Source organism: Enhydra lutris, unplaced genomic scaffold, assembly GCF_002288905.1.
Source record: "Enhydra lutris kenyoni isolate GAN:26980312 unplaced genomic scaffold, ASM228890v2 scaffoldscaffold18, whole genome shotgun sequence".
Lineage (NCBI taxonomy): Eukaryota > Metazoa > Chordata > Mammalia > Carnivora > Mustelidae > Enhydra > Enhydra lutris.
In genome coordinates, this window is record NW_019154102.1 from 12,942,754 (window position 1) to 12,968,323 (window position 25,570).

At 40.0% G+C, this 25,570-nt stretch overlaps 2 protein-coding genes across 4 annotated transcripts in view; both read right to left on the reverse strand.

The window, feature by feature from the left end:
- Window positions 1-22,999, reverse strand: part of LOC111147962 (ubiquitin specific peptidase 34) — a 244,462-nt gene extending 221,463 nt beyond the window's left edge. For all 3 annotated transcript variants that reach the window (XM_022504268.1, XM_022504269.1, XM_022504267.1), the window contains exon 1: window positions 22,868-22,999. In XM_022504268.1, the coding sequence (XP_022359976.1) occupies window positions 22,868-22,910 (43 nt within the window). In that variant the 5' untranslated portion in view covers window positions 22,911-22,999. The remainder of the gene's footprint in view (window positions 1-22,867) is intronic.
- Window positions 23,000-23,514: 515 nt separating this feature from the next.
- On the reverse strand, window positions 23,515-25,321 carry LOC111147921. Its single transcript, XM_022504186.1, has one exon. The coding sequence runs from the start codon at window positions 23,899-23,901 to the stop codon at window positions 23,515-23,517; it is 387 nt and encodes a 128-aa protein (XP_022359894.1). The 5' UTR covers window positions 23,902-25,321.
- Window positions 25,322-25,570: the final 249 nt, after the last annotated feature.

The following is a 25,570-nucleotide window of genomic DNA, read 5'->3' on the forward strand; positions in this document are numbered from 1 at the left end:
GGGGGGGGGGGTAGCTGGGTAGCTCAGTCAGTTAAGCAGTTGCCTTCAGCTCAGGTCATGATCCCAGGGTCCTGGAATCAAGCCCCACATTTAGCTCCCTGCTCAGCGGGAGGCCTGCTTCTTCCTTTCTCACTCCCCCTGTTGTGTTCACTTTCTCCCTATGTCTCTTATCAAATACATAAATAAAATCTTTTTTTTTTAAAGATTCTATTTACCCATTTGATAGAGAGATCACAAGCAGGCAGAGAGAGAGGGAAGCAGGCTCCCCGCTGAGCACAGAGCCCAATGCGGGGCTCGATCCCAGGACCCTGAGATCACAACCTGAGCCAAAGGCAGAGACTTAACCCACTGAGCCAACCAGGCGCCCCCCATTAATAAAATCTTAAAAAAAAAAAAAAAAAATCATTCTTGGGCAGCCTGACTGGCTCAGTTGGTAGAGCATGTGACTCTTGATATCAGGGTCATGAGTCTGAGCCTTATGTTGGGGGCAGAATTTACTTTAAAAGAAAAAAAAAGAAATAATTCTTAATTTTTTAACTTTGACAATGATATTGTGGTTATTTATTTTTTAAATATTTGTCTTTTAGAGAACTGTATTGAAATATATACAAGTAACATGTAATACCCGGAATTGCTTCAAAGTCATCCAATGGGTAGAAAAGGAAATGGGCTGGCATACAAAGAAAACAAAATTGTCCATGAGTTGCTTAAGTGTTGACTGGGCAATGGTTACATAAAATCATTGTCACCTTCCTTCCCCACTCCTACAGGTGATTGTACGTAGTTTAAATTTCTATAGGAAAGTAGAAAAAATTGCCAAGCATACCAGAACAAAAACCACATAGTCAAAACAGAAGAAGGGTGCCTGGGTGGCTCAGCTGATTAAGTGTCTGCCTTTGAGTCAGGGCATAATCCCAGTGTCCTGGGATCAAGTCCCGCAGCAGGGTCCCTGCTCAGCAGGGAGTCTGATTCTCCCTCTGCCCCTCTCCTCTATTCTCCCTTTCTCTCTTAAAAATTAATAAAATCTTAAGAAAAAAAAGAACAGTGGGAAAGAATAAGACAAAATCAGACAGTAGAGTCATGAGAACTGAACTTTACAAGAGAAATATTCAAGGTATCAGGTGATAAGGAATTTCAGCAAATTCTGAAAACTATTAAAAAAGAAATAAAAAGCTTTAAAACTAAAATATATAGTAACTAAAATTAAGACCTCAATAGATGGCTTTAATATTAGATAATATGCAGTTTTGTTTTTTAAGATTTTATTTATTTACTTGACTGAGACAGCAAGAGAGTGAATACTAGTGGAGGAGAGGGAGAAGCAGGCTTTTGAAGAGATCAAGAGGAACAAGGAATATGAAAAAGCATACACATTTATGTAAATGGAATCCCAAAAAATAATGAAAGCATGAAGCAGGAGCTATATCTGAAGAGAAAATGGCTTCCAATACTAATTTTTTAAAAACTCAAACCAGAATAAAGAATGAATCCCAAGCTAATACAAAAACAGATACAGACATATTAGAGTAAAATTGCTGAAATCCTAAGACCAAAGACAAAAAGAAAAATCTTAAAAATCAGACAAATTGAAAAAAAAAAAAAAAAAAAAGAACACCTTCAAAGAAGCAAAACTGAGGGTTGACTTCGCAGAAGAAACAATTTAAATGGGGGGGGGGATGAATGACTTAATGAAAGAAGCAATGGTAACTACCAATCTGTAATTCAATATTCCATTTCAGTGTGTGCTTATATGAAAATGCAAGCATTTCTCTTCATTTTATTTTATTTTAAATATTTTACTTATTTAAGAGAGAGAGAGTGAGAGAGCATGAGAGGCAAGAAGGTCAGAGGGAGAAGCAGACTCCCCATGGAGCTGGGAGCCCGATGCGGGACTCGATCCCGGGACTCCGGGACCGTGACCTGAGCCCAAAGCAGTCGCTTAACCAACTGAGCCACCCTGGCGCTCTTCATTTTATTTTTTTTAAGATTTTATTTATTTATTTGACAGAGAGAGGCACAGCAAGAGAGGGAACACAAGCAAGGGGAGTGAGAAAGTGAGAAACAGGCCTTTGGCCGAGCAGAGAGCCCGATACGGGGCTCGATTCCAGAACCCTGGGATCATGACCTAAGCTGAAGGCAGACACTTAATGACTGAGCAACCCAGGCGCCCCATTCCTCTTCATTTTAGATGACAAGAAAATACTGGCAAAAATCATCAAAAACAGAACCACACCAAAAGAAATGCTAAAGGAAAAATGATCCCAGACAAAAGCCCAAAGATGAAATAAAGAATGCAGAGCAGCAATAAGTATAAATCTGAGTATTAACTTTATAAATAAGGTCTTAATTTTCAAAATCTAAGTAGTTAAAACAAATTACAACAGCAGTATAAAAAATAAGAGTGGAATAAATGAAATTAAAAGTATTCTATGGCCTTGCTACTCAAAGGGGTTCCAAGGACCAACAGCACCAGCATCATCTGGAAGTTTGTTAGAATGAAGAATTTCAGGCAAAATTCCAGACCGTTAGAGTTGGAATCTGAATTTTAAAGAAAATCAGGTGATTCGTATGTACATTAAATTTCCAGAGGCACTAAAGTCTGGAAAGTACTAGAAATACTAAAACAGATTGTAGTGTGAGAAATTCATATAATTAAGAAAGGTTCTGGGAAAGAAGCAAACATGATAAACAGAACAAGATGGATTCAGTTTCACTTCTGTTGAAATCTGAGATAGGAAGATACTTAAATAGAATGGGGCGCCTAGGTAGCTCAGTGGGTTAAGCATCTGCCTTCGGCTCAAGTCATGATCTCAGGGTCCTGGGATGGAGCCCCACATCGGGCTCTCTGCTCGGCGGGGAGAATGCTTCCCCCTCTCTCTCTGCCTTCTGCTCTGCCTGCTTGTGATCTGTCAAATAAATAAATACAATCTTTAAAAAAAAATGTCTAGCATGAAATTAAGAATATTAGACTAATGCTTTGAAAATTGCTCAGGGTTAGAAATATACTCAAAGTTGTCTAAAAGAGGATACAATTATGGTAGTATATTGAATCCTTACTTCAACTTCTTTATAAAATACACAGCAAAAGACTAAACCTTGGGTAATGTCCACACTTAAAGGATTAGAATAATATAAACCAGAGTAAAGAAGAAGAAAATTTTAACAGGCACCCCAGCAGTTCTCCAACTTTTTGTTTTTAGCATTCCTTTACATGTTCAGAAACTGAAGACTTCAAAGAGCTTATATTTATAGTTTATTTCTTATTTCATATTTATATAGTTTATTTCATATTTATTGTGTTAGTTTACAAACAATAAACTCAGGGCACCTGGGTGGCTCAGTCACTGGGTGACTGACTTCGGCTCAGGTGTCCTGGGATCAAGCCCCACCTCGGGCAACCTGCTCCTCTGGGAAGCCTGCTTCTCCCTCTCCCACTCTTCCCACTTGTGTTCCCTCTCTGTCTCTGTCAAATAAAATCGTTAAAAAAAAATTTTTTTTAATTAACAAATTCATTGCCTGTTTTCTGTTAAAAAAAAATCAGGCTTGAGTCACAAGTTTCTAAATTTTTAAAAATCTCTTTAGGGTTTGGCTTAATAGAAAACAATTGGATTCTCATTAACTGCTTCTGCCTTCTCTCTGTTGCCACATACTCTTTTTAGTGAAGTGTATGAGGTCCATCCTTAAAATATATGAATATGGAAATAGAAGTATTTAAATAGCTTTATCAGATAATTTTGGATAGTCTTCTTTGATAATACACCAAAATTCAATGACTGTTATTTCTTAAAGATTAAGTTGCAATACGAAATCTAAAACCATTATCAGTACTCTGTTATATTAAAATCCATCTGTCATGGGGCACCAGGGTGGCTCAGTGGGTTAAGTTCAGGTCATGGTCTCAGGGTCCTGGGATCGAGCCCCGCATCGGGCTCTCTGCTCAGTGGGGAGCCTGCTTCCTCCTCTCTCTCTGCCTTCCTCTGCCTACTTGTGACCTCTGTCAAATAAATAAATAAAATCTTAAAAAAAAAAAAAAATCCATCAATCGATCTATCTCACTCCCTGAATAGAACTTTAGCCCATAAATGTGTTTGTAACATCACGCAATGATGTTATGGAAAATACTGGATCAATAAGTTACACAGATCTTTCCAATGTTGACATATTTCATTACAGAGTATCAAAAAGTTATATCATTAATATTCTCCTCAATCTCATAAAACTCTACTAGGCAGCTGTCAAACTCACAGCAACAGGTACAATTTTTCCAAAATTCTAATTTTTTCTTGAAAACTCAATTTTATCTCTGGCAACTAACACTGTCTTTTTTGAAATGACATGCTTGCTTCATTCATTCCAGAAAATGTCTGCCAAATACCCAAATCTGGATAACCTTTGAGTCATTCTTGCAAATAAAAATTGTTTTGTTTCATGAGAAAAGCAGCTTGTTCGGCTTAAAACTCAATCATATGATCGCACTTCCTTAAGACAACCATCTTACACTGCAGTATGTAGGAGAAAAGCTTTATATGTACTTCTCATTTCATCACAGCATATATGAAGACATATACACAAGTGTTGAGATTTAATAAAATTAATTATTGCTTCATCAAGGACGTCACTTGTCAGACAACAAGTGCTTGGCAGTGAAGATTAACTACTTAAATACTACTAATGTGGGAAGCAAAGGCAAAAGAAAAATTAAATTTCCTTACTACTTATAACCCACTGACAACTCCTTGAAAAAGGCAGAGTAACATTCCTTTCCTCTAGGAACTCAGCTGCTTCCATGTTAACACTTTGCTAGGGGCAAAAGGCAATCTTAGCTTAACATTATCCCAATACCTCATCCTCTCCCCTACCCCCAATCCTGTAAGTCTTTTTTTTTTTTTTTTAAAGATTTTATTTATTTATCTGACAGAGAGAGATCACAAGCAGGCAGAGAGGCAGGCAGAGAGAGGAGGAGGCAGGCTCCCTGCTGAGCAGAGAGCCCGATGCGGGGCTCGATTCCAGGATCCTGAGATCATGACCTGAGCCAAAGGCAGCGGCCTAACCCACTGAGCCACCCAGGTGCCCCCCAATCCTGTAAGTCTTAACATACAAAAATTCCTTTGGAAACTTCCTTTCTCTCTACCCCGTAAGATATAGGTTGACAATCATCCCCCAAGCACCCACCAAGATACACCTACAGGGTCTCATGACTAAGGTTTCATTAGACAGTAACAAATGACCTTTTCCTGGGGCGCCTGGGTGGCTCAGTCATTAAGCGTCAACCTTTGGTTTAGGTCATGATCCCAGGGTCCTGGGATTGAGCCCCACATTCGGCTCTCTGCTCCGCAGAAAGCCTGCTTCTCCCTCTCTCACTCCCTATGCTTGTGTTCTCTTCTGCTCACTGTCTGTCAAATAAGTAAAATCTTTTTTAAAAATAAATAAAAAATAAAGTGACCTTTTCCTAACAATAGCTAGTCCCCTCAAGGTCCTGGAAACCTTGATTCCAAAATTCCTTAGAGACTTAACACTATCCCTAACCCCCTCAGAACTTGAAAGCATATAATCAGTCACTCCTCGTGACCCCAGTACAGCTCTTTCTGCCCACGGGTCCTGTCTTCATGCTTTAATAAAACCACGTTTTTGCACCAAAGATATCTCAAGAATTCTTTCTTGGCCATCGGCTCCTAACTCCAACCGTTTCTACATCACCACAGCCTTATTTCCTGCAATGTGGCTATCAGTGAAAGTATCAACTAAAAGGCAAGTAATGTCTTATCTCTCAGACCCCCCCCTTTAAACCCTCCCTGAGACCCTCAAGGATCCCGAGATCATACTCTTGAGAACCACTGATGGAGCCCAATGAAAGTAAAGTTTTAATAAAAGTGTATATGAAATAAAAGACATCCTGACTGAAAAGAAGCAAGTAGAGGCACCTGGGTGGCTCAGTGGGTCAAAGCCTCTGCCTTCGGCTCAGGTCATGATCCCAGGATCCTGGGATCGAGCCCCTCATCAGGCTCCCTGCTCAGCGGTGAGCCTGCTTCCCCCTCTCTCTGCTGGCCTCTCTGCCTACTTGTGATCTCTGTCAAATAAATAAAATCTTTAAAAAAAGAAAAAAAGAAAAAAGAAAAGAAGAGCAAGTAAAACAGATTTGAGAGTTAATTACATTGAGAAATAAATCCATTTATCTGTGGTCCATGATTTTCAGCAAAGGCGCCAAGACCAGTCAGTGGAGAACATCTTTTCTACCATGGCTGTTACAACAACGGGACAGCCTCATGCAAAAGAATGAGGCTGAACCTTACCTCACACTATGTACAAAAAATTTGACTCAAAGGCCTAAATATAAGAACCAAAACTATAAAACTCTTAGAAGAAAACGGGTAAGGCCTTGTGATTTTTGATTTAGCAATGGATTCTGGCAATCAACAGGACACCAAAGTACAAGCAACAGAAAAGATAGATAAATTGAACATCATTATTAAACATTTTTGTACAAGAACTTCTGGTGGCTCAGTCTGGCTAAACATCTGTCTTCCGCTCAGGTCATGATCTCAGGGTCCTGGGATCGAGTCCCACATCAGGCTCCCTGCTCAACAGGGAGCCTGCTTCTCCCTCTCCACTCCTACACCCCCTGCTTGTGCTCTCTGTGAAATAAATAAAATCCATCGGTGGGGGAGGGGGGGCTTTTGTGTTTCATGGGCGCCTGGGTGGCACAGTTAGTTGAGCAACTGACTCTTGATTTCGGCTCAGGTCCTGACCTCAGGGTCACCCAATGTCAGGCTCCACACTCAGTGCGGAGTCTGCCCAAGATTCTTTTCTCCCTCTTCCTCTGCCCTTCCCCCTGCCTGCCCTCTCTCTCAAATAAATGAATCTTAACAACAACAAAAAAGGTGCTTCAAAAGACACTATTGAGAAACTGAAGATAATGCACAATATGGGTGAAAATATTTGCAAGTTCTATCTAATAAGGGACTTCCTTCTAGAATATATTGAAAACTCATACAAATAATAAAAAGACAAATAACAATTAAAAAGTAAGCAAAGGATCTGAAGGGTCATTTCCCCAAAAGAAATAAAACTACAATGAGATAGCACTTTAACCCAGTAGGAAGGCTAGAATACTCAAAATAACCAAATGTTTGCCTCTGTATTCCCATCCATTTAAAAAAAAAAAAAAAAATCACCAAAGGAACAAATATTGATTTGAAAACAAACCAGTACTGGTGAGGATGTGGAGAAACTAGAACCTTTACACTGCTGAGGGGAATATAAAATGGTGCAGCACTTTGGACAACAATCTGGCAGTTTTTGATAAAGTTAAATGCAGTGATTAGCTGACCTAATGATACCACTCCACGATACAGACCTAAGAGAAATGAAAACATAAGTCAACAGAAAAACTTTTTTTTTTTAAGATTTTATTTATTTATTTGACAGAGATCAAATAAATAAATAATAGGCAGAGAGGCAGGCAGAGAGAGGGGAGGCAGGCTCCCTGCTGAGCAGGGAGCCCAATTCGGGGCTCAATCCCAGGACCCCAGGATCATGACCTGAGCTGAAGGCAGAGGCTTTAACCCACTGAGCCACCCAGGCTCCCCCAACAGAAAAACTTTTTACACAAACGTTCACAGAAGCATTATTCACAATATCAAAAAGAACCTAAATATTGATCAACTGATGAATGGCAAAACAAAGTATGTTATAACCATACAAGGAAATAGTATTCAGCCATAAAAAGAATGAAGTACTGATTCATGCTCCAGCATGGATGAATCTTAAAAATGTGCTAAGTGATGGGCACCTGGGTGGCTCAGTGGTTTAAAGCCTCTGCCTTCAGCTTGGGTCATGATCCTGGGGCTCTGGGATTGAGCCCCACATCGGGCTCTCTGCTCGGCAGAGAGCCTGCTTCCCCCTCTCTGCCTACTTGTGATCTCTGTCAAATAAATAAATAAAATCTTTTTTAAAAATGTGCTAAGTGAAAGAAATCGGTCACAAAAGACAATTTAATTCCATTTCTATGAAATGTTCAAAATAGGCAAATACATAGAGAAAACAGACTGTTGCTTAAGGGTGGTAGGATGGAGGATTTTGAATGACAGTTGAAGGGTATGGAGATTCTTTTTGAGGTAATGAAAGTATTCTAAAATTGACGGTAATGATGGTTGCATAATTCTGTGAATACAGTGAATAAATATGTACAGTTGGGGCACCTGGGTGGCTCAGTAAGTTAAACAGCCAACCCTTAATTTCCACTCAGGTCATGATCTCAGGGTCATAAGATCTACCCTGCAACAAGCACCATACTCAGTGGGGGAATCTGCTGGAGATTCTCTCTCCCTCTGCCCCCTCCACCCCACCCCCCCACCCCATTCACCCACACTCTTGCTCTCACGCGCTCTCTCTCTAAAATAAATAAACCTTTAAAAATAAATAAATAAACAAAGGTGGCATTTCAAATCACTGGGCAAAAGATGCAAAGACCAATGAGTAACAGTTTGGAAAAGCTAATGTTAGATCCCTCTTCGTAACTTAGACCAAAATAAATTCTAGACATTAAAAATTTAATAAATCCATTAAAGCTAGAAAGAATTTAATCGAATATCTGATCTCAGAATGAGAAAATCCTTTCTAAATAACAGACCAGTCACTATTGTAATTCAGGAACCAATTATGTCCATACAAATAACACAGTAATCCTTAATATCCAAAGTCTAGCAGAAACCAAGTAGTCTGAGACAGCAACTGTATCCTTTTTTCCCCTACTATATGGAATTTTTTTTAATTATTTGTTTTATAGAGCGATAGACAGCAGAATGTCAGGCTGAGGGAGAGAGAGAAGCAGGCTCTCCACCGAGCAGGGAGCCTGATGTGGGACTTGATCCCAAGACCCTGGGATCATGACCTGAGCTGAAGGCCAATGCTTACTGACTGAGCCACCAAGGTGCCCCTGGATTTGTTTAAAATAGAACATCTAATGCAAATAAGCAAACAATCTCAAATACCACTGATGGAGTATATATTAGTACAATCTTTCTAGGTTTTTAGCAATCAGAAGCCTTAACATTTTTTACCTTTAGACCTAGAACATGATCCAGATTTCTATACTCAAGGAATTTTCATTGCTTTTTGGTTCTGTGGAGAGGGGGGTTAAGAGGAAAACACTAAGTATGTGTTATATTCAAAGACTCCAAGTAGGATGCCATTAAATTTCATTTGTAGACATAAGGATATGAGAAAATGCCCATTTAAAAAAAACAAACAGCACATATGAACTCATTTTTATATATTCAGAGAAAATTAGCTGGAATGATCTATATGCCAGAATTTTAACAAAGTAATTATGTTTTATTGATGTGTGTCAGCATCTTTTTTAAAACTTCCTATGATGATCACATATATCACAACCGTAAGCACCAAGTAAGTGAAACAGGGAAAGCACTGGCCTATGTGAAAATTATAGAAATTTCTATAGATATTATAGAAAAACAGGAGGCCACTGGTGACCTGTAACAATACAGTTTTTGGGCAAAAGCAGAACCAGATTTCAGAAGCTTCAGGAGAACGTAAGACACTAGAGGAAAAGAGATAGCTTAAGAGTAAGGTCCTTGAGGAATACAAGAAAATAAACCAGAGACAATTCTTTGTGAAGTTTCAAGAAAGTCTTACTACGTTTACTATTCTATGAAACTTTACTGAAATGACCATTTTTCCAAATCTAATCAGTTAAAAAAAAGTTGCTCAGAGATCGACTAAAATTTTATCAAATTTCCATGAAGCTTTCTCCAATCTTACCTAAACCTAAACTCCTCCCACTTCCCACTACACTTCAGCTATTTTATGTTCTTATGGAATTTACCGTTTTCCCTCTCTCTCCCTCCCTCCCTCCCTCTCCCTCTCCCTCTCTCTCTCTCTCTCTCACACACACACACACACACACACACACACACACACAGTTTATCTTACACTGGCACTTTGTTAAGTGTTTATATGTATTGTATTATCTTACTACCTTAATTACACTTGACAGAGATTTTGTGAGGATTAAGTATCATCTCATTTCCAAGTAAGGAAGAAGGAATTAAGAGGTTAAGGAACTTAACCAAAGCCAGAGATCTAATAAATGACAGGAATAGCATTTTAATTCAGGTCTATCAGATTCCAAACATCAGTCTCTCAACTACCATTCTACTGCCTCATCTTTACTGGACTCCAACCTTCCTTAAGAGGAGACATACACCTAAATGTATTTCTGTATCCACCACTGTGTCCAGCAAAATGCTTTACACATGTTAAACGTAAATGTATTTTTTATATATTGAATATTTAAATAAAGAGTGAAGATTTAAAAAAAAAAAAAGTGAAGGTAAGACACACAAAATAATGTATTCGGTAAATAGAACATTAAGAAATAGTTTTCAAGGGGAGCCTGGGTGGCTCAGTGGGTTAAAGCCTCTGCCTTCAGCTCAGGTCATGATCCCAGGGTCCTGGGATCGAGCCCCGCATCGGGCTCTCTGCTCGGCAGGGAGCCTGCTTTCCCTCTCTCTCTGCCTGCCTCTCTGCCTGTCATCTCTATCAAGTAAATAAATATTTTTAAAAAAATAGTTTTCAAAAAAAAAAAAAATGGTTTTCAACTTTCCAATTTGGGCCCACCAGAAAGGCTCCCATAAAGAGCGGAGAGGAGGGCCATTCTGCCATCAACAAGACAGCGACTGTCTAGAACACACCATCAACATTCACAAGTGCATCCACGGCATGGGCTTCAACAAGTCTAACTGCTGGGCACTCAGAGATCCAGAAGTTTGCCATGAACATGAGAACTTTAGATGTGCACCGACACCACGATCAACAAAGCTTTCCAGGCCAAAGTAATAAGGAATGTCGCATACCACATCCATGTACAAATGTCCAGAAAACATGAAAATTCACCAAATTAACTCTATACACTGGTTACCTATGTACCTGTCATCACTTTCAGAAATTACAGACAGGTCAATGTGGATGAGAACCAATCCTTGATTTCAAGTTATAAAACCATAAAAAAAGTATTAAGTTTTCACTATAACATAATGTACTAGATATCCACATGTTTGCTGCCCAGAAACAATCTCACCTTCTTCATGGTCACTACATGCCAAATTTCTTTGTGGGAAATATTTTTTTTTTTTAGCTCTGAGATTTAGGTGGGATCAGCTTCGGGAACTGGGTTATGATTAGTTTAAGGCAACTGAAGTCCACCCACTCCGAGCTCTACTTCAGGATTAAGTCCCATGACATGTAAGCCAATGATATATGAAATGCCATTTGCCATGAAGGTTTTGGAAAAAGCTTCCCTGTTCTTTATACAGGTTTCAAAGATTCTCTCTTTTCCTCTGTGTAGTACAAACATGATTTACAAACAGTGTGGTATAAAAATGGCGAAGTAGCTATTTCTGCTACCATGAGAAGGGCCAAACTGAGGTCAAACCAAGGAAGTACAGGGGCGCCTGGGTGGCTCAGTGGGTTAAGCCGCTGCCTTCGGCTCAGGTCATGATCTCAGAGTCCTGGGATCGAGCCCCGCATTGGGCTCTCTGCTCGGCAGGGAGCCTGCTTCCTCCTCTCTCTCTGCCTGCCTCTCTCCCTACTTGTGATCTCTCTGTCAAATAAATAAATAAAATCTTTAAAAAAAACAAAAAAACAAAAAAACAAAAAACAAAAAACCAAGGAAGTACAGAGAACAAGCCAAAAAGGAATGAAGTCTTGATAACGTTCTGAATTCATGGATTAAGAGTAGACCACACCCAAAGTCAGCACAAACCTCAACTACTTAGTGGAGTGCCCGGGTGGCTCAGTGGGTTAAGCCTCTGCCTTTGGCTCAGGTCATGGTCACAGGGTCCTGGGATTGAGCCCTGCATCCGGCTCTCTGCTCGGCAGGGAGCCTGCTTTCCCTCTCTCTCTGCCTGCCTCTCTGCCTGCTTGTGATCTCTCTCCGTCAAATAAGTAAATAAAATCTTAAAAATAAAAATAAAAACCTCAACTGCTTAGTTATAATTTAGGGGGTAAAATCCCTTTTCCACCAAAGGAGCTGTTCTTCTCCTTCTGGTCCTTGCAACAGAGTCCTACCTGGTTCAAAAAGTAATTCCCCATCTCCCATTTTTAACACATGGGTGTAAATATCAAGGGATATTCACAAATTAAAACACACACAGACACACCCCTTGACAAAACTGGGTTTTTTTTCTTTATCAGTGGAGTACCCTTTTATGAGTGGAGGTGGTAAGCAGAATGTCACAAAAGGATTGACAGTATATAAAATATACAAGTAGATTCAGAAAGCAGGAAAACCCACCACATCCAGCCTACCCTTGTCTTCTGTTCCATTACCCACCTACAGTGATCTTAAGATTTTTCACACATTTTAACAAGTACTGATCCTAGTATTACTAGTACATGCACTATGAAACTTAGTTAATTTAGTATGACAGATGACTGCAACCACAGAATTTATAGTCTTGTAAAATGAAAAGACCTAAAACAAGTAAACAAAAAGTAAATACCTAACTCTAAACTGTGGTAAGTGCTACGAAGGATAAGAATCAGAACTACTTCAGGGGTACGTGGCTGGCTCAGTCAGAGGAGTGTGAGACTCTTGATCGTGGGGTCATGAGTTTTAGCCCTGCCCTGGGTATGCATACACTTAAATTTAAAAAAAAAAAAAAAAAAAAGAACCAGAAATACTTTAGAATGGATGTTCAAGAAAGGCCTCCTTGAGAAAGTAACATTTAGGTTGAGACTTGAAGGCATAGTAAGGTGATAAATTCCAGGCATACATAAAGGCTCATCATTGCAGCAAATAACATCTGTGAGAGAAGCAAAGCAAGGAAATGAGGTTAGCAGTGGCTACATCACAAATTGTGGTAAACCATTCCACTCCCCTCATTCCCAACAACTATTCCAAGCAGTTAAAGGCCCAATTCAATCTTCCACCTTCCTTGAAACCTTGCCTAATCCACTTAAACCAGAATTAACCTCTCCATAGTTCCTTTGTCAGTTTTTCATGAATTTTCCAACTCCCATAGTGAAGCTTCTCAAAAAAAAAAAAAAAAAAAAATTGCAAGCAAGCTTACTGGTGAAAGGTACACTGAGTAGAAGTAAGAACTAAATTCTAATCCTAACTTGGCTACTTAATAGCTATATAGCCTTGGCTAAATAACTCCATTTCTCATGAGTTTCTGAAGTTCAATGAACATATGTGAAATTACACAATGTTCAAATACCTTCACAAGTAATTATCATCAGTGTGTTATATACAATTCAACACAGTATTCTAACTGCACAAGCACTGAAATACCACCTCCCATAATATGCACACATTACATGTAATACTTGAAGAGTTTCAGCCTGTGTTGCTTTTTTTTTTTTAATTTTTATTTATTTATTTGACAGAGAGAGAGATCACAAGTAGGCAGAGAGACAGGCAGAGAGAGAGAGGAGGAAGCAGGCTCCCCGCTGAGCAGAGAGCCCAATGCGGGGCTCATCCCAGGACCCTGGGATCATGACCTGAGCCGAAGACAGAGGCCTTAACCCACTGAGCCACCCAGGCGCCCCTGTGTTGCCTTTTGAGCATGTATTATCATTAATGGTTTTCAAGCTTTTTTTTTTTTTTAGATTTTATTTATTCACTTGAGAAAGAGAAAGAGAAAGAACAGAGGAGGAAAAGGCTGAGGGAGAAGAAGAAGCAGACTCCCCGATGACCAGGGAACCCAATGCAGGACTTGATCCCAGGATCAGAAGATCATGTCCTGAGCCCACGGCAGATGCTTAACAATCTGATCAACCCAGGCACAAGCAGCTCACCCTGTTCTCCCCAAAATAAACCTTACATAGAACTCCAATCTATAAAACAGATCAAAATGAGCTTTTCATTTTAAAAAAAGGGAGGAGGTTCTGAAGTCCCCTTCACTCCCTTCAAATAGAGACAATTCCATTCCGAGGAAGAGTTTTTAAACCAGAGATCATTTCTGAAAATCCTGAAGAGCAAAGAATTAAGGACAAGACCCTGTGGCTTGCCACCAGTCAAGTCCCTCTAGAACGACAACAAAAATACATTTCATCTTCTCCACCAGGACATCAGATTCTATCACACTGATGTAATCAAAAAGGTCATACCTAGAGTAGTATTTCCATGTTTTATCATACTGGTTTCTAAAGCAAAGAAAAAAATGACATTTGTTTAAGTTACTTTGTGCCATGCCAATTTTTTTATCATCATTTCACTCTCTACTAAGTGACTGGTACAGTCGTGAAAAGTTTCTCTTCTATTTCCCAAAATAAGGGGGGAAAAATAACCTAAGACAATACTTGGCAATTTCTGCTCCCCAGGAAACTTAGCTAAAGCTTCACAATCACACACAACCATGGCTCTATCACCTTCACTGGATGCAATACGCTCAGACCTCGAGATTTTAACTCTTAACACCACTAACAAAACTCTCATTATTCCTCACAAATCTAGAGATTAGATTCTCTCTTAATACATGATTTATCCTACAGGTTTGGGGACCCCTGTTAAAAGGGAAAATAGAAACAAGGTACCATTAGAATAGAACAACTTTCTGCTGACCACCATTATGCCACTCTACAAAGTGGGCCCACTATCCCCTTAATGATATTTTTTTTTGTTTTGAAGTTTTGAACACAACTTCAAAATCCCTATCTGTCTTAGCATTTTCTTAAGTCTAAATTTATTCTAAGCTTATATTCTTATACTTCTACTTTCATCATTAGGTACTGAGCCTTTCAGTAGCCAGAATATGGTTCATGAGTCTGGCAGCAAAATTACCCAGTATAAAAAATACTTATTTTCCTATTTTGTCTTATGGTGGTTCAGAACTAGCACATTGCTAGAATAGTCCCACAGACCTAGGAGTCAAACACTTTAAGACTATAAAGCCTATATACTGATGCTCTATTGTTAAGTTTTAGCGCAACTGTCAACTTCCCTTCCAGACATGCTGTATGAGCTACTCAGTAATCTGACTTCACAGACCATGTTCAAGTAATATTCAGACAATAACACAAAGAATTACAAAAACCCAAATGCCCATCAACAGAGGACTGGTTAACAGAAGGACCAAACAATGGAATACTACAATGAAGCCACTGGAAATTATAATGTAAGTGCAGAATAACATAAAAAGATGCCTACATCTTTTTGCCTACATAAAAATGATATAGAAATACAGAATAACATGTAATTAGCTTTTGGGGCACCTGGGTGGCTCAGTCAGTTAATCAGCTGCCTTCGGCTAACGTCATGATCCCAGGATACTGGGGTCAAGCCCGTCAAGCTCCCTGTTCAGCAGCAAAATCTGCTTCTCCTTCTCTGTCCCCCCTCCCCATGCCGCTCATGCATGTGCACTCTGTCTCACTCTCCCTCTCAAAATCTTAAAAAATAAATAAATAAAACAATGTGTATAAGGAAAGCTATATATGAGGAAAGCAAAAACTTACGAGATATTTTATTAAAACAAGGACAATTTCTTTGATAAGCAGTTTCAGATATTCTTTTTTTCCTACATTACTTGATTTTTCTGGGGGAGAGGGAGGGGAAAGCAGGTTTCTTTTCCAGAAAGAACAAAGCTACTTGCATTCTTTTGAAAAAGACTAAACATCCTGGTAGAGAAATAATTAACGAAAGGAGTTAAGCTTTCTCCTGCCACCAACACTACAGATGACACTTGCCCAACATGTTCCAAGAATTTAAGCCAGATTATAATGAAGTACTCAGTTTCTGGCTGAAGTATGCTATAGCTGATGATTATATTATATCATATCTACTGCTTTTTATTATCTTATTCATGAATCACAAGGTATATGCTCCAATACAAGAAAGCTCGTCAAGGCACATTACTTGAATCAGAACTCTTTTGCTTGAACATTAACTCAAATGGTATGTATATGGGAGACAGCACCAAAGGAGCTCTAACTTCAGTGCTAGAAAACCACCATGGTAATATCTTCCATATCTTAAGGAGCTTTCATGTCGACAGTTTCCACAAATCTGTCCCAATTCTATTCTGCAAAGAGCCGCCTTTACTTCCTCAATGTTTCTGCTCCCTCCCACCAGCTTCCTAAAGCACCCGCTCTCCTTCAGCAGCTCACAGATACTTGGCCCTTCCGTTCAAACATTCTGACAGGAGAAATCTGACTGATCAAAAGCAGCCCCACCAATCCATCAGGTCAGGAGTCTATTTGGAATCCAATCAGCAATGGCTAGAGAAGTAGGTTCTTCCAGGAGATAAAAGCAACCTAAGTTTTCTAGAAGAGGTTACAGCTAGAGCAGGAAGAGAAACCAATCTGCAACAACTACATTAAGGGAAGTGCAAAAAGAAGCCAGGTTTACACCACATCAATTGTCAATTAACATATTTGGAGAATTTTTTAACTCCTATGGAATTTGAGGGAAAAAAATATTAACAGGTGTTAATCACAATAAGGAGCAAAAAGTCCAATTGTTTTCCTGGTATATAAAGTCCTAAATAAAAGTAATTTAGTCAAAGTTCATGTCATAGACACAAAGCTCACAGAATTTTGAGTTCAAGCCCCACACTGGGTACAGAGCTTATTTTAAAAAATATAGGTCATTATTGACTATAGGCCCAAGAATACTGATTTAACTAGGCAATCACATCCTTCTTCTACAAAAATCTTTCCTTAACTAAAATGTTTACCTATTCTCTATAAGGCACTATATTAGGGGCTGGGAAAAGAAGAAAACAATGGCCCCTGCGTCTAAGGAATTCTTCACACAGCAAGGAAGACGAATGTTAATTAAAAAAAAAAAAAAAAAAAAGAAAAGAAAAGAAAAAGGAGGGCTAAAGTGTACATATATATCCTAAACTAAAGGATATTAGTTATTGTAAGAGAGGTTGGGAAAGATTTAAGAAGGCCTCACCAAAAAAGTGAGATTTGAAGCTAGGAAAAGGAGTTTGAGTCAAATTGTGCTATGATATATGTCAGGTTAAGAAGTTAGAATTTTATTCTTCAAGTACTGAAGATTATGACAGTTTAAGCAGATAATATGATAATCATATACTGTGTTTTAGACAGGCAACACTGCAGAAGAAGCTGCACAATATGAAACATTTTTTAAAGACCTATAATTAAAAACACCCAAATGAGGGAAAAAAAAAAAAAAAACAGGAAAGGGGCACCTAGCTAGTTTGGTCAGCACAGCAACCAACTCTTGACCTCAGGGTTGTGAATTTGATCCCCACAATGGGTGCAGAGAGACCACATTTTTAAAAAAGGGGTGGGAGGCTCCTGGATGGCTCAGTGGGTTAAAGCCTCCGCCTTACGGCTCAGGTCATGATCCCCGAGTCCTGGGATCCAGCTGCTAGGGCTCTCTGCTCGGCAGGGGGGCCTGCTTCCCTTCCTCTCTGCCTATTTGTGATCTCTGTCAAATAAATAAAATCTTTACAAAGCAATAAAAAATTTTTTTTTATTTTTTTAAAAAGGGGGAAGGGGGCAGGAAAAAAATGTATGCAGTGAATATGACCAACAGTTGCTACAGTTAATAAATGGGCAACTCTTGTAAGGTAATTACCCAAAACATTAAAACCTGAAAAGTTGAAAAAGAACACAGGCAATGTATTAAAAAATGCAAATAGCCAATAAAAATATGAATGTTTAGGGGCGCCTGGGTGGCTCAGTTGTTAACCATCTGCCTTATGCTCCGGTCATGATCCCAGATTGAGTCCCACACATCGGGCTCCCCACTCGGCAGGAAGCCTGTTTCTCCCTCTCCCACTCCCCCTGCTTGTATTCCCGCTCTCACTGTGTCTCTCTGTCAAATAAATAAAATCTTAAAAAAAAAAAAAAAAAAAGTGTGTTTAAACTTACTATTAACTGGCTATTACAGTTTTTGCCAAAATAACACCTTTTCAAGGATAATATTCAGTACAAGTGCCCACATTGTGCAGACAATACTTAAAGAGTGGAAATCAGTATATCTTTTCTGAACAGCAAGTAGACAATACAAACAAAAGTATGTTTATATTTCTGACACAGTGATATCCTCTAGAAATCTATCTAAAAAAACAGTAATGTAATTAAAAGATTTATACACAGGATGTTCATTTGTGGCATTATTTATAACATAAGAACTGAAAATAAACACAATAGGAAAATATTAAATTTCATATAAAATGAAATACTATAGAAACAAAAAGTACATTTTCAAGAAAGGTTAGTAAGGAAAATGAGCAAACAAAACATTAGGCAAAACTAGTAACATTAAACATTAGGTGAAGTTAGATATTAAACTACATATATCTCATTCTTAGAAATATAATTGAGTACCACAAATATTTCAAAGCATCAACAGGAATCATCACTGGATGATTAGATTTATAATTCTTAGTATCTCTATGAGCATATGCAACCTTTATAAATAAGAAAAAAATAAAGAGAAAGGTGGCTCCACTCCTTTAGCGAGGGTATGTCACACCTTGGTCAAGACACTATTGGAAAGTTTCTGACTCTTTCTGAAAATATAAAAATCATTAATACACACTAACTACACATTAGGAATACTTTTACATCAGATATATAGACACTATCATTAAACATATAAGAAATGTTACCATGTTTCATGAATACAGTGCTAAAGTTCCTTGACAGTTATCACTGACAATGCCATGAAGTCACTAAGTTATACCATAAAAATATACAAACTGAAATTATGCATACTACTTCAAATACTAATTGGTTAAGTGATACTTAACTAGATCACCAAGTAAATAATTCATAATTTGGCGCTTTGTGCTGTAAAATCATATTTCCAATTTTAGGAATCACTTCAAATTTTAGAATTATAGGTCAACCAAAAAATACTATTACTAGTGATTTAATTAATTAGTGCCTATATACTTATAATATCAAAAAAACTCTAGAAATGCATGGTTTATTAAAGGACTCATTGCTAACTATATTTAGATTCCATTCAGCTACTTAAGGACCACCGCTTTTAAATTCCTACTACAATTACAATGGCATTATGCCTGAAATTGTGAAAATACATAAAAATATACTAATATTTTATTCTGTCAATCAAACAGTATACTCACAATAATGTCTTCCATTCAAACAGATCATCATAAAGTTTACACAGCATAGCATAACTTGTAAGAGCATGGCCTTTTTAGCCCTGAGATTAAGTCCTGTTCAGATTCTGAGTCCACCAAATATAGTCATGTGACTCTAAGCAAGTTATATAAACCCTAAATCTTGGTTCTCTTATCTGAAAAGGGTGACAGAGTACCTACCTCAAAGAGCTGATAAAGTACTCAACACAAGCTGCTCAATAAAGTATTCTGCTTTGAAAAATAATGCAAACAGAATTATTCTGCAAATACTGTTATCACAGTATCCTGAGTTCAAGCTTAGACAGGATTACTAACTAAGCAAGTGACAGGTGACCTTTATCTGGCAAACCACTTAGCCTCTCTGAGATTTAATTTCTTTAGCTCTAAAATTTAGATACCAATACTTGCTCCTGCCCATCTTCAAAGATAATGAGGAGGGACAAATAAATTATCTAATTTAAATGCTACAATTGGCAAACTGTAATTTACTAAACACACCCATAGAACAAAATCTATATTTAAAACCATTTTCATTCTCTCAGAGAAACTGACTTTACCAACGCAAATAATGACCTCAATTTACTACTGAGATAGCTACCATGATGGCCCAAAGCATAACTTCACCTCCAACCTCTTCTCATCAACACCCAGAAATGGACTTAGTAAACTAGTTCACAAAAATAGCTAGAAAAGCTGCAAATATACAAATTCAACAGAATAAACACAGGAATATAAACTTAAAATTATTTCCTAAACTGAATGCAAACCCACAAACTGCAGTAAACAAATTAACTAAATACATTCCAAGCTTTCAAAATGTCCTTATTAAAAATAAAGCACTGAAGGGAAAAGAGAAACTTAAATGTTAGTATTTTGAGATTGGTTATTCTAACACTAAAGCCAAACATTATTTAGAAATATAAGTTTTAGGGTACCTGTCAAGACTATTTAAAAAGGGGATGTGGGGGTCCTTATTATGGGGTTCTTAGCCTGGTTCCTTGGACAGGCTGCAGTGGGGTCCTTAAACTGCAGGCAAAAGTGTGCTTTTATACCTGTATGTTTCCATGGTAAGAGTTCACAGCTTCAAATTCTCAGCAGGACTAGAGGTATAAATGGTAATATTAATTCTCTCACCAAAAACTGATGACAAACACAAGCTATTTATAATCTTTTGTTACCAACTTTTATTTTAACTAAATTATGGTCTGCCAGATTTTTAAATAAATATTTGAAGTCCCTACCATTATCAAACCCTCTGCGCATATCAGATATAAAGCAGTACTATCGGCATTAAGTCTACCCTTTCATTTAAAGCACAAAATTTTTACATTACACCAGTGTGTCCAGGCAGACTTCTTTTAAGTTTCACCAGTGTTGGTAAATTTGATAAGAAATAGGTTTTTGGTAATTTTTTTTCCTTTTTTGGTTAAAATCTCATGGGGAGTTATACTGAGAGATGAGTTCTGAGCACATTATTTGGGGACTTTAACTCTGAATTTCTAATCAAGGATGAGTGGATGCTCATCTTTGCACAACCTCTGGGGGAATAAAGGTACAGACTTAAGAGTATTGTGAGCAAGATTTTTTAAAAGATCTATAACCTACTTCAATTCAACAGGTTTTATCGAGTTCCAGCCATCAGGATTCCACCCAGTAAGGATAAACGTTACTATAATGAGATAAAGTAAGACCCTCTGTTCTCTAGAGACTTAAACTCTTATGTTTGGGATACAAGAACTGCAGGAAAAAAATAAAAAAGAGAGAGAGAGAACAATTTTACAAATGGGGGGGGGGACACAACTTATAATAGTCTGCTATAACCTACCAATAAAATTGCTGAATTTAGGGAAAAAAAAAAAAAAAGGAAGCATCATTATGAGGTTAGTGTTTAGGAAGCAAATTTTTAAACTGAGCTTTAAAGGAAATATTAAGAAATTGTCCTAAGTATTTTTAGAGCCCACTGACTTATAAACAAATAGGAAATCCTTATTTGTTCATTAAGACAAATTTCTTAGAGGGTCTGCATGGCCACATTTTGTGAACCTGATTCCACTAACTGTATACAATTAAAGGTAATAAAAGCTAAATTCTACTTCAAGATTCTCTACGTTTCTAAGTTTCCATAAATCTCCTGCATTTTTGACTGCTTCTAAACAAAGTTCTAGAGGTTTCCCAAATAATTCAGTAAGAACTTTCATGTCTCTTTTCAAGAGATAATAAAGATGAACAAACTTTAGTTTCTTTAGATACTATATTAAAGGTAGTTTTCCTAATTGAGTTCAAAATAACTTAAAACTTAATAAAATATTATTAAACCAGTTTTTCTTATATTGAAAGCAAAGATATGCTTTTCCTAATAAAACCATAATCACACAACTTATATGAAATATAAAACAGTTTACTAAAGTACGAAGGGCTTCACCTACATAATCACCATATCATAAACCACCTGCACCAAAAGTAAAAGTATCTCAAAATAAATACAAATAACCTTAAAATTCTAGGAAAATTTAGAATAACACAAATATGGGAAAGTCCAGTCTAAATATGTGCAAAATCTGCTTCCACCTGTCAGAAAGTAAACACACAGTTCAAAGTAAACTAGAACCATTCCATTTTTATTATTGCCTTGCGTTATTGAAGTAAAATTCAAACACACAAATAATCAAAATTCAAACGCAAACCAGAGGATACATTTTACAAATCCATTGTCTTAAAGAATCATATTAGGAAAGAGGTAGTTTGGAAGTTTTTGGAAATAACAGAACACAAATCCAAAACCCACATAAGCGGTTTGTAAATGATCATTTTCTCAACAATCAAGTTTTTGTAAATTAACCTTTTATCTAATACACCTCAACCAACTAGGCCTTTGGGCCCAGAAGTAGTGAACTTGCAACACAGCTTGTTTCTCTAGGATCAAATACTATCTTCCAAGAGTCGGAAATAAAAGAATCTGCCTTAAATATATATATATACATATGTGTGTGTGTGTGTGTGTATCAGCGTACGGTCGTTAATAATCAAAAGTATACGGAATAAGGCCTTTCCTTCCAGGAGACAGGCCATGACTATCCCGGGATGTTATCTGTAGTACAGTGCTCTCCTTAATAAAATTTACCATTAAAACGACGAATGGTACGCCAAGAAAAAAACATCATTAACTTAAAAAAAAAAAAATAGGTATGAAGGTTCCAATCATGACTATCACAGTTCATTTTCAGCTATTTCAGGACTGGCAGAAAAGCTTAATACACCCACACACCCCCAAGGGAGGGGAAAACCAGCAACCTCCTCCTCGGGAGTTTAATGAAAATTAGCAGGTAAAAGAGGCCTCCTCAGCAGCATGCTGAAAATCAAAGAGGGCGGCCGGAGGGCCGAAAGGTTCGGACTGCGGAGGAGAGCTACGTCCTCAGACCCCACCTCCCTTCACCTTCCCGGCAGGACGAAAAAGGCGAAGGCTCATTAGTGCCTTCGTTAATTGACACCTGTAATGAGGAAACTTTCCGAGAGGTAAGACCGCCCAGGCCCGGCCTGGCCGGAGCTCCGGAACGGCCCCCTCTCGGGCGCCCAGGTAACCGGGCCGGGCTGGGCCCGAGGCGCCTCGGCAGCCGCGCCACCGCGCACCTTCCCGGGGCGCTAGGCCCGCACGCCGCCCGGCTCGGCCGTCGCCTCCCGCAGGCCGCGGCAGCCCGGGGAGCTGCGCGGGGTCCCCAAACCGTGTACCCCCACAGGCCGCCGCCGCAGCTACTTACTTTCATTTAACACCTCCACCAGGTCTGCGCAGTTCTCGCACATCGTTCGGCCGCCGCCCCCCCCCTCCCCCGCTTCGGATCGCACTGACTGATCCCGACCGGCGGGGGGGAGGGGAGAGAGGCGGAGGAGGGGGCCGGCCGGCCGGCGGGGCGGGGAGGCGACGAGGGCGGGCGGCGGCGGGGACGGGGCGGAGAGCAGGAGTATGGGGGAGGGGGCCGGCGGTCCCCGGAGCGGGCGGGGGAGAGGAGGGGGGCGAGGGGAGGTGCGCAGGCCGGAGGGGCGCCGAGGCGCCGGCGGCGGGGAAGGAGGGGGAAGGACGGGGGGAGGGGAAAGGGAGGGAGGGGGCGGGTGGGGAGAGAAGCAGCAGAGTCACTTCACCGACCAGACGCCGCGGCCACCGCTGACGCCGCCGCCATTTTAATACAGCGTTCGGGCTGCGCTCGGCTCTTTCCGCCCGAGCGAAGGGGCCGACGAGAAACGCCTCCCGCCCTCTCTTCGCCTCCCGCCCTCCCTTCGCACACACGCCGCACGCTCCACACCCCGCCGCGGCCGCCTGGCCGCCCTCCCTTTCCTCTTCCGTCCGGCCTCCCCGCCCTCGGTCCACCCACTCCGCGCGCTCGCCCACCCCGCCCAGCCCGGATCTCTGTCAGCGGCCGGAAGGGAAACGCGAAGCGAGCGCGGCTGCGGGGGGGAGTCCGGGTGAGTAGGAGAAGATGGCGGAGACACCGAGCGGCCCGCGATTGCGCGGCGTCGCCCACGGCGGCCCACTCCGCGGGCTGCGAGGCCTAGCGAGTGCCGGGTCACTCGCGCCGCCCTGTTCCCCGCCCTTGCGCTTCGCCATTTTTCCTTCGGGCCCCCGAAGAGGGATTGGCGGCGATTTCTCCCTCCCCGCTCTCGGGTTTTGGGGATGAGGGAGGCACGGTGCACAGGGGAGCCGGGCCGGAGCGACGCTGCAGCCCAAATTGGGGCACACGGTCCTCTCCCCTCGGGGCTTTGTGAGAATGGAACAGCCCACGGGCGGCGTAACCTGCATCCGTGTTGATCGCTACCCTCGACTCTGTAAGACTCATCCGTCCTCCCGCAGTAAGACACCTTGATGTGACTAGAAATGGCGGAGTGAAGAGCGTTCACATGGCATCTCCTCCCATTTACGCGAGAGGGCCCTGCACCAATTGCCCGTCTACGGCTTTTCACCTGAAATAGCTATTCTGCTTCTCAGCGAAGAGCAGATCGCCAGGGTATTAAGATAGGGACAAAACAAAGAACAGGTGTAGGAAAGGGGACGCCCAGCTGAAGTTGGTTAACAACTAGTTAGCATTAGGAAAATATTTCCTCATACCCTCACTGATTCCTATATCCAGTACATTTTATAGAGATGTGACTGAATAGTCCAAAAGGGAGTGTACGTAATCTTAGAACTATAACCGGAGCAGCTATTCAGACCCTGTAGTAATTCTTTTATAGGTTTTATCGAGGTCCCGTCCCAGCGTCTTCCCATGCTAGGACCCCATTGCCGGTGTTCTTTGCCTTTCTGCTGCTCCAGCTTGATGGTATAAAGTTTCTGCCCACCTGTTCTCCAGTGCTCCATATGAGCAGGTGAGCAGGTGATCCTTCGAAGCTGTAGAGAGAATTCTGCCATCATCTTCCTTTCCCATATTTACTATAAAACTTGGGTTTCTGCAGACTTGACTTTAATCCTTGGCCATCCAGCATCCGTTCCCACCCACCCGTCTTCCCTGCCAACAGGGACGCTTTCCAAACCCAATTTTTGTTTTATTTTTCAGGTGGCATTTAGAGACTTGGAACTCCGGAAGGAAAGCCCCAAGGAATATTTGTTACTGGTTTAAAACAGTCATGGTAGGGCTGAACCTGTGTTTGAGTCCTTGCCAGTGAAATGTGAGCAGAAATCTGCAGAGTGGATCTTTTGGAAAGAATTGCCAATTACTAATAAAAAAGGGACAAATTCAGTAGTCATCACCCTTATCCCTTCTTTCTGCCTGAAACATGGTCTTGATTTACAAAGTAATACAGCATCTGTTGTCTAGTTTTTGTTTCTGTTTTTTACAATGAAACCACAAATAAGATAAAAGCGAACTATACAGTTGATAGTGCAGAAAATTAAGATGTGGGTCTCTAATACATCCTAGAGCAGCAGTTCCCCATGCCCCCCTAGTTATGTCTGTCCCATTTTCTTTAAGCCACTCTTAGGTTTCCATTACTTGTGGCCAAACACATTTCTGATACAGAAAGTGAGGACAACAACTATTACCGTACATGTGGAGAGTACTTCTAGGATGTATTGAAGACACAGTCTGATCTTCAAAGAAAAAATTTTTTTTAATAATTGCTTCCTAGTTGTGGGTTTGTTTGTTTGTTTGTTTTCCCCTTTACAAAGTTACTTTAGATGATACTTGATTTAGTATTCTTTGAGGAGAGCCTGGGTGGCACAGTCATTTGGCATCTGACTTGGTTTCAGCTAGGCTCATGGATCACTGGGTTGTGAGATGGAACCCTTTACCAGGCTCTGGGCTTAGTGTGGAGTCTGTGAGATTCTCTCTGCCCCTGCCATTTGTGTTCCCTCGCTCTTTCAAATCTTTTAAAAGAATAAAATAAAATGCTTTGAGAATCTAGAGTATTATTGTCATAAATGATCATTGCTTTTACCATAAAAGGCCAGAAAGTAAGTATTATAGGCTTTACAG

Excerpts from the sequence above, each read along its gene's own strand:
- LOC111147921 (XM_022504186.1), bottom strand. The coding sequence starts at position 23,901 with ATGCAGGTTACGCCGCCCGTGGGCTGTTCCATTCTCACAAAGCCCCGA.